The sequence below is a fragment of the Manacus vitellinus genome, unplaced genomic scaffold, assembly GCF_001715985.3.
Source record: "Manacus vitellinus isolate BGI_N305 unplaced genomic scaffold, ASM171598v3 scaffold_30_pilon, whole genome shotgun sequence".
Classification (NCBI taxonomy): Eukaryota; Metazoa; Chordata; class Aves; order Passeriformes; family Pipridae; genus Manacus; species Manacus vitellinus.
Genome location: NW_021940291.1, coordinates 4017840 through 4031140, shown reverse-complemented (window position 1 = coordinate 4031140; position 13301 = coordinate 4017840). Strand labels below are relative to the sequence as shown.

The 13301-nt window shown below is 36.6% G+C and overlaps 1 protein-coding gene across 7 annotated transcripts in view; it reads right to left on the bottom strand.

The window, feature by feature from the left end:
* SOX6 (SRY-box transcription factor 6) overlaps positions 1-13301 on the bottom strand; it is a 263816-nt gene that overhangs the window by 130875 nt on the left and 119640 nt on the right. For all 7 annotated transcript variants that reach the window (XM_018076030.1, XM_018076033.1, XM_018076032.2 and 4 more), the window contains one exon: positions 11549-11617. In XM_018076030.1, coding sequence (XP_017931519.1) covers positions 11549-11617 — 69 coding nt within the window. The remainder of the gene's footprint in view (positions 1-11548; positions 11618-13301) is intronic.

Genomic DNA, 13301 nt, shown 5'->3' with positions numbered 1-13301 from the left:
ATGTGTAAGATATCAAGACTCCAGGTCCCATTTTATATGTTAAAAAAACCCTGTGCATGTTGTTATTGATATTCCTCACTGCAAATTTGTGCCATTGTAGCAATGAAAAACACCAGATAGGATTATGATCTCAACATGAGGCACTTTACAAATGTGAAGAGGTGGCCCATTTGTCCTGAAAGATCTGACGGCGAGAAAAAACTGTTGTTACTGTATATTAAAATCAAGATATTAACAAATAATTACCTTATAAAAACAAAACTTCTGTAAAGAAAACATGATACTATTATACCTCTGTAACCCTAAGTGACAGAAACACAATAAATAACCTATTTCTTAGTAATAAAAATTGTACAATGCGATGTACATATCTACATTGTTCAACTTCATAGGGAGCTACAAGCTCCACCTCCATCATATATATAAAATGCTTTTCTGAATAAATAACTGAGCAGAAATAAAAAAAGTGTGTCTACTATGCAGTCACAATAACAGTCAGAAATTATTCAGTAAGGATAAGTAAATAAAAAGTAAGCCATTTTCAGCAAAAATAAGTATGTCATAAAAGTAGTTGTCATTCTGGAAAGAGTCTGGTGAAACCTGATTTGTGTAAGGATAGGGTTCAAATTAAAAACCCTAGCCCAAAAGTCACAAAACAAAGTAAAGACTTTCATTTAAGCAGAATTTGTTTCGTATCTCAATGTCTATATCAGATTTACTTGGTTAACAGAAGACCTGTTTCTAGAGGAGGCCATAAGCAAGCATTACCCAGGCTGGATTTTTCCCCTTGAGCAAAAGTGATCAGAAACTGAGCCACTTCATCCACCTACTCCTCACACATCAAAATGCAAAACGTTACCGTGAAAACAAGGGAGAATATGTAAAGGTGTTATATGCTATGTATGCCACTGACATAATACTTTAATAGGATATGCTGTAATTTCCTGCAATTAATATCTTAGCAGAGCTATAAAGGCTTTTTTCCAAAATTATACCATTGCATTTACAACACTAAAATTAACGTTGTGTCAACCTTTCCATTATAAGCCCCCTTTTTCGGAGGTTTATAACTTGGCTGTAAAAATATATTCTGGCCTAAAATGTGGCATGCAAGATCTCTGTTTAAAAACAGCCATTTTGGTTAAATAAAAAACATTATTTAATGTCTGTTTCAAGTAAGTCTCTTGAATGCCTTACAAACTGTGCAAGGGACTGCCAAGAAATGCAGGCATTCTTTGAAAATAAAATTATTTTCTCTCCACAATAAGCCACTGTTCAAAGGATGTTTCACAGCCATGGAATTTGCTCTGCATCACTAAGGGAAATACATGGATTTGGGAAACTACAGAATTCATTGAGCATAGCCTCTCCACTTGCCTCTTTCTGTATGACCACGGCTGTACTTCTGGTCAGCAGTTTGGCCACATGAGAGACTCGAGCCAGCTAAAATGGTTTTCATTTGATGCCGAGCAGTCGGCGAGAGGAACGAACAAATATTTCTCTGGCTGAAGTGGATTCACTCAAGCTAAAAGCTCCAACAGAGTAAATTAAGGCAAGTGATAAATGGACAGAAAATCATGATAAAAAATACAATCAAGATTTTATAGAACCACCCTACGAATTCTGAAACCAAAGATTTTAGGTCCATCAAATTTCATATAAGAACTGGATTGAGTCACTTTGGAAATGTAACTAAGGTGCTTAAATTAGGAACCTCGTTGTCTAATCAACAGAAGGTAATTCACAGCACCTGGACTGCTTTATATATGGAGCCAAAAGTCCTAATTCAGTCACCCAAATTAGATATCTAAAATTAGATGCCCCCAAATATCTATATGCTTTTTATTCTGCCTCAAAAGAGTGTTGTGAGGATAATACACTTCAGCTTATGAGACACTCAGATATGCAGTTACAGAGGAGATGAGTATCCTGAAAATATATCACCAATAAAATTCAATGAGATGGAAAAGGCAAAGCTAGAAATGTGATAGTAGCATTCTTTATACAAATCACTCGTTGTCAGAGCAAAAACAAGTGCCATACCCCCTCTTCTGAGAAAGGTTTATTTCTATATTTATACTATATACATGGCTTTGTCAAATACAGAATCTCAGACTATGCTTAGGCTATTAGGTATATATTGCACTATTTTGTTACCTGTAGCAAATACCACGCTATTCATTTTTCTATCTAATCTAGATTTTAAACTAACTATATGTTCCTCCAACTGGTTAATCTCTCTTTTACAAAATAAAAATGACTAATACATTACTTTGAAATAAAGTTCCCTAACTCAGAAGTGCCCTTCCATGCTGTGGGGTGGTGATGTGTCTCAAGATGGATTTCACACTTCACCATCAACTGTGAATTTCTTTGCTTTTATTATTTAGTGTTACAACTTTAATGTTTTCTTATACTGTCATTTTGGGTGGGTAAAAAAGATGAATTCAGCATTTCATAATGCACCATTGTATACTGTTTACATCATTTATTTTCTTTTTACTGAATGATTACAAATTTCAATTTAAAGTTAATAACATTTTGTGGGAGTTACTGCATGTGAATTAAGCGTGGTGATGTCAGTGCATCCCTCTGGAATTTAAAAGATATTTCACTGTGTTATATCATGTGCCGCACAGTATATCAATTTTTATTTCCCATCCCTCAAGTGTGGAATGCACACTGTGTAACTTCTAGATTCTCAATATAGACATAATTTACCCAAGCTGTGCAAATGCCCAGCACACTGAGGATGATATATACAAGATTTATATAAAAGACTAGTTCTTTCAAGGAAGCAAAAGCCTTGCATACAACACAAGCCACTATATTATCTAATTATTTGGGGAGAGGGGTTTCTAATGTTAGAGACAAAAGGAAATAGTGTGTAAACTGCAATCATAAACCAGTTTTTCCTTACTTTAACAACAACTTTAGGATTAGATAGATGAATTCCAGGCAAGGCCATTTACCTTCCTTGAGAATTATGCTTTGACATTTTTGTGAGTGTCTGGATTAGCTGGTTGCATAAGACAGCAAATATTAAAAATATTCATTCACTTTACTTTTACTTACATGCCATCAAGTGTATACCAAATGTTAAACAACATCTAGTTTGCTCATTTGCTGGATTGCACATACTACTACTTTCTTTATGTGAATTCATAATTTCTGAATGCATTCAGAGAGTAATGCACTTACTTATTCCTTCCTGTCATGACATTAAATATATTAAAAATAAGATTTTATGCTCAAATTGCTTCAGTAATATGCTTACATTCTGGAACATTCCCACAATTACAACTGAAAAACACTTTGATTCCTTAGGCCGGGATTTAGTCCATCTGATAAATTTAAGTTTTTACTGTGAGATTTCAGAAAGTACTTTACAATTTATTTTTTAAATGCTTTTGGCCTTTTTATGTGGGGCTGTACTTCATCATTTTCCTCCAAATACCTGCTTGTGCAGATAGAAATTTTGACCTCTGATATCATCACATTCCAGTCCTGCCTGTATATCTGAATATCTTCATAAATCAAGTAATTTCAATACTAATTTTTGGTAACTATTTTCTTTATTCAGTATCTCCTGATGAGTGTGTCAAATATTGGGGGGGGGGGGGGGTGTATAAAAAAAACCCAAAACTTATTGTTTTCCCTCTTGGCCATCACATGGTTGTGAATCACAAAAGTCATCATTGAAAAAGTAACTAATTAGAAATGAAAGGCCAATATCTCAAGCAGTTTCTGTCAGTCCTGGGATACGTTTCAATGTAACACTGATGTAAGACATGAAAAAGAGCTGGCATGCCCAAAGGGTTGCCTGTTTTTTCCACATACATCTGTCTAATAAAACAAATTACATTCCCTAAAATCCATGTTGCATTTATATCTTCGATATTCCAACCATAATACTAATATCTTAAGTCCTTCCTTGCATGTGATGCTCAGTTCTGAAAAGGCCACTTATATGAGTAACACCTAGTATACAAGTCACCAAATACTAGCTGTGCAAGTATTTCTCAAGCAAATAAGACTTCACAGGATCTGTCCTGTTGGATAGGCTGCCAGTTGGCACAATTTCCACTCCCAGTTTTCCATTTTAGTTTGTGCACATGCCTCTTAGGAAGGAAACTGGTTTTCTGTGCTGTAGCAAATAGTGCATTACTATTACATTATTCTAAATATTGCAATATTGCAAAGAGTACATCATGAAGACTGACAGAGAGGGTGATGTGGACTTGTGCTACGAGAGGAATAGCACCAGACAGGTTCAGAGCATAATTTCTGCCAAACTCTTTGGGAGCTAGACCAGGGTGTCTGGCTCAGCGAGCACTGAGGCTGCCATGGCACGTCACTCCACACGCCGCTGGAATGGGCAGAGTGACCCCTGGGCAGCAGTACAGGTGGGCAGCAAGTATTTGCTTGACCCTCTGCTGGTATTCAGGAGCTGGTTATAATCTGCCTCTAAATTAAAAGGGCTCAAATCTGAGGCCCCTGTGTAAGCAAAGGGTGTAGAACAAGTGTTTGGGCTCAATAGAATCAATGAGATGTTAGCCCCTGGCTTTGGCACAGGCACAGCTGAGAACAAGCCCTTAAGCCACTGGCGAGAGCACAGCACAGCACGCCCTGAGCAAATGAAGCAGCAGGACTCGAACTGGGAATGCCTGTGTCTTCATTTCCAATTTTAAAACACACGTGGGTGAGGGAAAATGGGCGGACAGCTACTATCATTTTCTGCACCAACATGAGCCTAAGAAACAATGACATTTACTTTGGTTTAACTAATTTCCACACATCAGATCATGTTCAGTACTCATGTGCCAAAGTCCTATTCTTCAAGTCTGTTGAAATACCACTTTTTGAAACATGTGTGCTAACATTTGGCCAACACCACCACAAGATCATTTTATTAACTTGTAGCTCATTTCATAGACTGCTGCTCATGTTGCTAACATATGCTATTCTACCATTTACTGCTCTATAATTAGAGAAGTCATATGAAAGAGATACACAAGGCTTAATTTTTGCATTAAATGCAATTTGTTTAGACTTGGGTAGATGAAATAAGAAAAAATAAAAAATGCCAAATGATGAATTAGAAAACTACAAGGCAGTTAATTTAACTCTTAAAAGGTCACCGTAAAATTTTTTAAAAACCCAACCGCCCCTCATGACTGCATACAGTTTTGAGGTAAGAGTCAAATCCAAAGCTACACTCTGTTTTGCCAGGATAAAACTTGTTTCCAGGGACAGAGGGCCTCAGGGGCAGAGCAGCTACTAGGATCCTTGCAAAAGGGGGGACCAAGGTGCAAGATCAGAAGCTTACAAGTAGCATAGGAGTGTGAACCTTTTGCACAGTGTAAGGTAAGGATCCCACATCACTTCTCTTTCCATGCAGCTGACAGATAAAATGCCAAGCCAACCAGCCACAAAGATGTCCTTTACTGGGAAAAGCTGACCTATGACAGATTTTTTACTTGAGTAATTATCACAAAAGGACTTTAGAACTCATGAATAAGCCAGTATGTAATAATAAATAAAATATGAATCATTTGACTTTGATATTTAGCATATTTGTCTTTTCTCCACTGGATCAGCTTCAATTTACACCAAGCAAGTTATGAGCTGGACAGAAGCTGTGATACCACAACTACAGCAGAGCCCCACGAATTTGAATCAGTGATTCAGCAGTCAGATACAAGTTACGGGCACAGAAGCACATTTCTGTAGTCCATGTGCACACAACTGCATTGCAGAAGCAAGTTAAACACTTATTATTTTTAATACTGAGCTGCTTAAAAAACAGTAAAAATATATTCCAATGATGGCTGGGAATCAGTTCCCAACCAAAGTGGAGTTTAAGGGAAATGCATCCTTTCTACCGTAAATTAATAAACTGCAGCTATAGTTTATTAAGCCACCACAATATTTTACATTTTCTACTGCCATAATCTTGACTGCTTATAAATTACAGTACTTTTACCTATTCTTTAATCCAGAAACATCATTATTAAAATGTTTGATGGAGGCTGCAGTGCATCTATCATTACTTGTAAAAGTTAATTAGATTAGATAAAAGAAATAATTAGATTTGCATTTTTATCCTGGTTTTAAACTTCCAAAGAAGATCACAACAGTGTGCCTGTGGGCAATTAAAAACAGCATACAGCAGTGAAATATAAAGGCAAAAAAGGTCTGTTTTTCCTGGCTAATTCATGATTGAAGATACAATTACAAAATATTTTAAGGGTTTGCTGAAGCTGGGGGCTATTCCTAGACTTCTAAGCTTTGTTTATAAGTCTCTCTCTCTTTCAAGGGAGTATCTGATCTGCGTACCCTGCCAATAGAAGTATCAAATTGCTTTCAATGGCTTTATTTGGTCCTGTGCAGAGCTTGCTGGAAGGGGATCAGTTTCATGATCAATAACAAGGAAAAAGAAAAAAACAAAGAAAAAAAGGTAGGGGAGAATATTCCCTGGTGCTGGAACAGTAGCATCACCATTGCTTTTGCTTGTCAACGCTAAATAGAGTTTACAAAGAAAGACAACCTCAGAGAGCGTAACTGAACTGACAATAACTAGATTCCAGCTTGTGCATTTTCAGCAAGCTCTCTGCAAGAAGCTTTAACCTGTCTCCAAAAGGCAATAAATGAAAGGTTCAGCTCTTAAAATTGGAGGTCAGTTACATACTTAATGATGAAGCATATCTTTAAATCTATTTCTACTATTATTATCCTAGCAAAAAATTAATTAACCAGGTCAGGGAGGCTATGAAGGCTAATGTGGAATGTAATTATTCCTGATCTTTAGACACGTACTTCACATAAAGAGATAGTCCTTATTCAGCTCACCAGGTACCTCAATTGTCAGTAGTTAATCATAGATAAGAAGAGAGACTCATTGGCTCAGTCTCTTAAGTTTTACTTATGATTCAAATGATTCCTATTCAACGACAGTTTAAATAGTTATAATTTTATGTTACTAATCTTTTGTCTGTTTACTATCACAGTAATCACGTTCACTCTCCTTGACTGAAACAGAAAACATAAGAACATTTATATGAAAGTAGAACAGCATGAATGTATAGATTAAAACTAGAAAAAATTACTATTAGGAATAATTTCTAGTGGTTGAATTAAAACAGAATACTTATGAGTACAGAGAAAACCAGTTTCACTATGCAAAGAAAATTGTACTGATTCAAACAGAAAACGAAATGCTTTGCAATGGCATTGAGCATAGTACAGAGGAATCAGGTAGGGACAAAAGCAGCTTGGATCATCTGCCAAAGTAGTACTCATCACAAGTTTTTGCAGAAAAGCTCAACAACCACTGTCCCTTTTAAAGATTTCAGCCACAGTCTAGGACTTGCCCTAATGAAACCTGCCCACCAGAGGAGGGAAGCCCTCAAAGTTTCATCCTTTAACTCCACACACATCCCCATTCCCAGAGGGAAATCCTGGAGCGACACATTCCAAGCAAGAGTAGGATCCACCTCCCTTGCTCAGAAGGGTATGGCGGGGCTCAGAAGAAGTCCCCAAGCCTCATTCTCTAAGGACTGAATTCTGATAATGAGGCACAGGGATTTCAGGCCCTCAAGAAATTTTTGGAACTATCCAAGAAATGTAAGTCTTCCCTTCCTCCAACGCAGTCATGATGTACCACCAAATTCCTCCTTTAACCGGCTTTTTCGCTTATTCCTAGAGATTATTGCTTTCATTGCACAGGCTAAGAAGTGTTCTTGAAATAGTCTTGTCCCCTCTACTTTAGGAATGCATATTTTTTATTTAAAAAAAAAATTCTTTTAAAAAAATCTTAATCAACCTGGAGACTGATCTGTGAGCTCTCACTTGCCCCACAAGTTGCTTCTCAGCTTTAATTTGCACTGAAAGCAATGATTTCTCTGCACAGCTCTGCTCTGCGGAACGAAGAACTTAATTTGGCATACTAGATTTCCTCCCATCTCTGTGGACTCCTCTGCAGAAGAGTGTTTATGAACATTATGAACATTCGAGCTAAAAAGTAATAATACACTGCATTTATTTGAAAATTTTCATTTAAGATTCTCAAAACATTACACTTGAATTGAGGAAAAGGAAACAATTTGCAAAACTTCAGATAATCAGAGACAGGACTGAGAACAAGTCCAGATTCTCACTCCCTTTAACCAACAGGCAAAACTGCTTTCCCCAACACATACATCCTGAAAGAAATATTAGCTTCATTTAGAAAACACAAGATGATTATGCAGAACATTTAATGACCTCTGTACTCTTAAATATCTAGGTTGTTCTCAGACACTAAGCCTAGCTAATGTCCTCTTTGCTCATAGATTGTTGACAAAGTTTTGGATGTATAAAGTAAAGTACTCCAGTAAATGGTCTTAAAACTGAAATAAAACAAAACAAAAAAATCCTCCACCAATTAAAAGAATTAAGGTGTTAAAATTATTAAATAAATAGATAATATATTGCACAATATAAATAATAAATACCAAATAATGAAAATTCTGAGTAAACTAAACCAGTAGTTGCCCAGGAAAATATGTGTTTTACTTAATATGGATTATTTTAACTTTTACATGTGGTTGACAAAAATCTTCTAAGTTCCATCCAAAGTAATTTCTAATTGTTTAAATGGTTAAATGAACTGGATACACATATTCACAGAGACTATTGTTTAAGAATGAACACTGTACCTCAGAAGATGACAGTGATACACTGTGTTCTCATGATGAAAACACTGCATCAGCAATGCCCCTCTCCTGCATTCTGGAGAACATACTGTTCTTGCTTCAAGTAGCTGTGCCATGAATAGGCCCATGCCCAGATGGAACTGGCACCTGTGTTACCCATATTTTGTAATCTCTTCAAAACAGGAGTGTCAGGGAACAACATTATTGTTTTCCCAAGCACAGAAAGTACAGATAAGAACCCACATCAGTCTATGAAGGTAATCATTTTTTCTTGAAATAAGTTGCTTAAAGAGTGTCTTTAAACAAACCTTCTAAATAAAATGAAGTTACTGGGGACAGTTACAAATTCTACCAAGCCCCAAATCGAGACTACGAATGTAAAAATATAATATAAATTTTGGTTCCCCCTCAAGCCACACAGTGTATGATTCACCTCATCTCTACACTAAAGGCATCAGCATGAGTATCCTTCATAGTTAATAGAGAGAAACAGCCATTTTAGGGAACAATTTATCTGGTATATTTTAAATATCTGCTATAGGACAAGACAAATTGCATCCTAAAACTTTTCACTTTCCTTCTCTTTGCTCACTATGAGCACAGTCTGGATGATTAACTGAGATAGAGTTTGTACTGCAGTTACTTGTCCTTGATATGATGAATGCCACCCAGAGTCACCAGTGTGACTTCAGAATTGTTATTGAGGCTTCTTGGGAAGATGGTGGAAGGGGACCTGGGAAAACCAGCACAGCACTGCTTCTCTCACCTGCCTCCTGGTGAGAGAAGTACCTCCATCCCCAGCTATAGCCCTCAAGGAACTACACAGTCTCAAACTACAACACTCATAACCAATTCTACAGCAGCAAACTTATGTTGCAGAGGCAACTTAGCAACTAACTTCTCTCTCAAGCAGCTTCTAGTTACCAAATCTGCCACAAAACTAAGAAAGAACAAATAAACAAAGCAGAACCACCTGGCTGACTAGCAAGTGGGCTATGTAAGCTGGTGTTTAGCCTAGAAGAAAATCTCCTAAGAAAGTTTCTTTTAGTAATTTCCCTGTAAGACCAAAGTATGTTTGAGATGGAATATGCCCAACATGTCTAGAGCTTCATAGTAGACCCTACAGTGTTCCTTGGGCAATGAGATGCCCACTACCAATCTGGCTACACAGCTGGGAGCAGAAACGGTCCTCACTGCCTCAAATACCCTGATTAGACTCATGTAACTATAAAGATCATAGACAAATAAAGAGGCCAAACTACTGAGAAGCTATGACATAAGAATACCTTATATTGGCAGGAAAATTTGAAACAAATACAGGGAGGGATCACCAAGAAATAATTTTGCTCACACGAACAGAATAAACATTGAAACAGTTCTTCACGTATACATCTAGGAAAGGATGGGAAGGAAAACTTGTGGAGGCTTCAGCGCTGTGTAAGAGGAAAGTTGGAAGTGAATGAGAAAATGAACACATAAACTATTCTAAAATAAACTTGCAACCTATTCTAAGACTGCATTTCCCTGGAGACAGTGGAAGGGTAAAGCTACTGGAAAGTATTGACTGAACTGAAACATAAAGTACCTTTGAACTTTTTGCTACAGAGCACATACTTCCCAGTAAAATATACCCACGTTCTCCAAACAGAAACAAAAATTACCTGGTCATTATTCCTCTTTCTGGGTCCTAATTTTTAAAGGAATTTTAAAAATGAGAAATTTCTCATGCAAATAACTCTTCTGTTTTGTAGACTCAGCTAGGTTTCAGTCTCAGCTTTTATGCCAAGTAAAGATTTTTTTGACATTATTCTTTGTTTTCTGAGGCCAGATTTGCAAATAACACATAGAGAAGATGTTGTATTTTTTCCTTTCGCAATTCTTATATCTCTTCCACCCTTGATGTACACCTAATATAAACAGTCTTCTAATAGGCAAAAACAATAAAGGTACTTTAAAATTCAATTGTGTGTCTCATATGAGGTATTAACACATTTATTTTTGCTAAATAAACTCCTTGAAAATGTAACTGAAACTGCATTACAACATTTTCAAAAGCTTTTACAAGCATTCCTTTGGGATGAGGAAAAGAAAAATTTCAGCTTTGGCATCTAGTGACATAGCAATCAGCTAATTAAGGAAAAAAAATGGATAAACCCAAGCTTATAAGAAATGACTGGCAGCACAATCATCTGTCAGACCAAACTGAAGTATTTAAATCAATGAACAGGTCCATGGAAATGCTTTCCAAGTAGGAAGTTGATAAGGTAATATAGTCACATATCAACAATGCTCCTACATCCATGTCACTACCTACCCACATATACCTGCACAAAATAAAACCAGGTTCTGAGTACAAGTACAGATAATTAAATATCTCCAGAATATTTCCAGATCCAAGAGGGTGCAATTACTCCAAGGGTGCAATTACTCCAAATTGCACATGGAAGACATATACCTGTGGGTCTTTGTACATAAGCAGACTGGTCCCAAGGACTTAGTACTGTCCTAATGTCTCACTTTTGCCTTTGTAGAACAAGGAATTCCATAAACAATGGTTGAGATTCTGCTTCTGCTTCACACAATACAAGTCAAACTGATTGCAGATTTCAGAATTATGACCAGATGATGAGATTTAAAAATAGTTCATAACTTTCAGAAGAAAACTCTGCCTATTAAAGATCTTTGCACCAAAAAGATGTTTGACAATAATTTTCTAAGACATGAAGAGCTCCCATAAAGAGCATCTTTACTGAGGTTTGTTAATAAAGCATGTGGCTGCTTTATTTTAGACCCTTCCCTCTCCATAAATGGAATTTAAGTATAATCAGAAGAGAGCAATAAAATACACTGACCTGAATTTGCTGCTGCAGTAGATTGATTTTGTGCTGCTGTTGCAGAAGTTGCTGCTGTTGTCTTGCAATCTATTAGAAAAAAATTTCCATAAAATTAAAACAGCAATATTGAAACTTCAATACTATTGAGCAAAAAACATCATATTTGTTATTCTTTATTATATTTTATTAAGCATATTAATTTTTCTTAGATGAGGGATATTTTAGAGATAAATTTAAATTCAACATAAAAATCTAGTTAGCCAGTAAGAAATATGTATTTTAAGCACTGAGGCCTTAACTCTGCAAAGCACAGAAAAACAGGTTTATTTATGTGCCTGTGAATAATTTCCTCACTATTCAACAAAGCATATAAGCCTGTGGTGATCTTTGACTATGATGCATTACTGTTAGCTACAATGGGAATGAAACACATGCTTAAAATTAAGTGCTTTTCTGAATGGGGATGGGATTACGCAGGTGCTTAAGGTTAAACATACATTTTCCTGCTTTGCTGAACTGAAGCCTTAGCTAGTATTTATAAATGCTTCATATTCAGCACAAGCTCCTAGGGTAAGCTTCTCCAACTTCATTCACTATGAGCAGTACATTACTTCACTTGTAAATCTCCAAAATCATCCTTGGAACTGCTTAGGGAAGCAGAGCCTTATTCTGTATAAAAGCAGTACCTGGTGCTCAGTAACTCATCCTCAAGATAATCCTATGAAATATGTAGATATTGTTACCCTCATTTGGTAGACTCCCCCCTGTTCAGGGCAGGGAACACTAAGAGACTGGTGACAGAGAATTTGCCACAGAGACCACTTCTACCTCCCTGATTCCCACAAATCATCCAGAATGATCATGCTAAAGCAGAAGGGAAATAGGATCCTGCCCTCAGACCACAGAGCTGCTCCCTGCAGTGGGTGATGTGGATGGCAGACACAAGGGAGGAGCCACAGGGAGCTGGGGGAACAACTGGAACTTCTGCTTTAGAATGGTAACTGTGCAGCAGACTGAAATGAGGACAAGATTTGTGTTTCCTGGAAATCCCAGCCTCAGCACTTCTGCTACCTTCCTTTCTTGAGTATAATTTCCCCTCCTATAAATATTTATCTAGAGCAGAGGAATCATATAAAACACCAAGAAGTTGGTGACAAAAGTCATTTGGTCACTCAAATCCACTGTTTTGGTTTTTGCAAAAACCATCCCTATCTCCTTCTCCAATATCTTCTGAGCACACTTACTCTGTTATAAACAGAGAAAGCTAAGTAAAATGTTTTTATGATAAAAAAATTACAGAAATGTAGCAAAGTTGGTTTGGAAATAAACAATCACATAGTTTTAGTGAAAACTGTTCAGATTAACTCATAAGGAATTTGCAGTCACATATTAACAGCTTGTAATTGTGCACACAGAGAGACCAAGGCTGTCATTTCCTTAATCTCATTCTATCACTGGAAATAGCTGTAATATTTTTCACTTATATTCACTTTAGCTGTATTTTTTTTTTCAGTTAAAAATCACTTTTGTATAAGAAACCAACACAAAATTCATACATATTTTAAGTCTTTCACATGGCCTCAAGAAGACAAATTAAGGTCTACATGATTCTGGGGCTGGATCATGGCAAAGTGCTGCACAAAAAGTCAAGCAACTCTCAAAGGCCACTACACTGATGCTTATAACAGGACTTAAACTCCTTTTAGAAGCCTGGTGTTCAAATATTTCTGGATGAACCTCCCCGTCAGGCAAATAATATATGGTGAGTGAT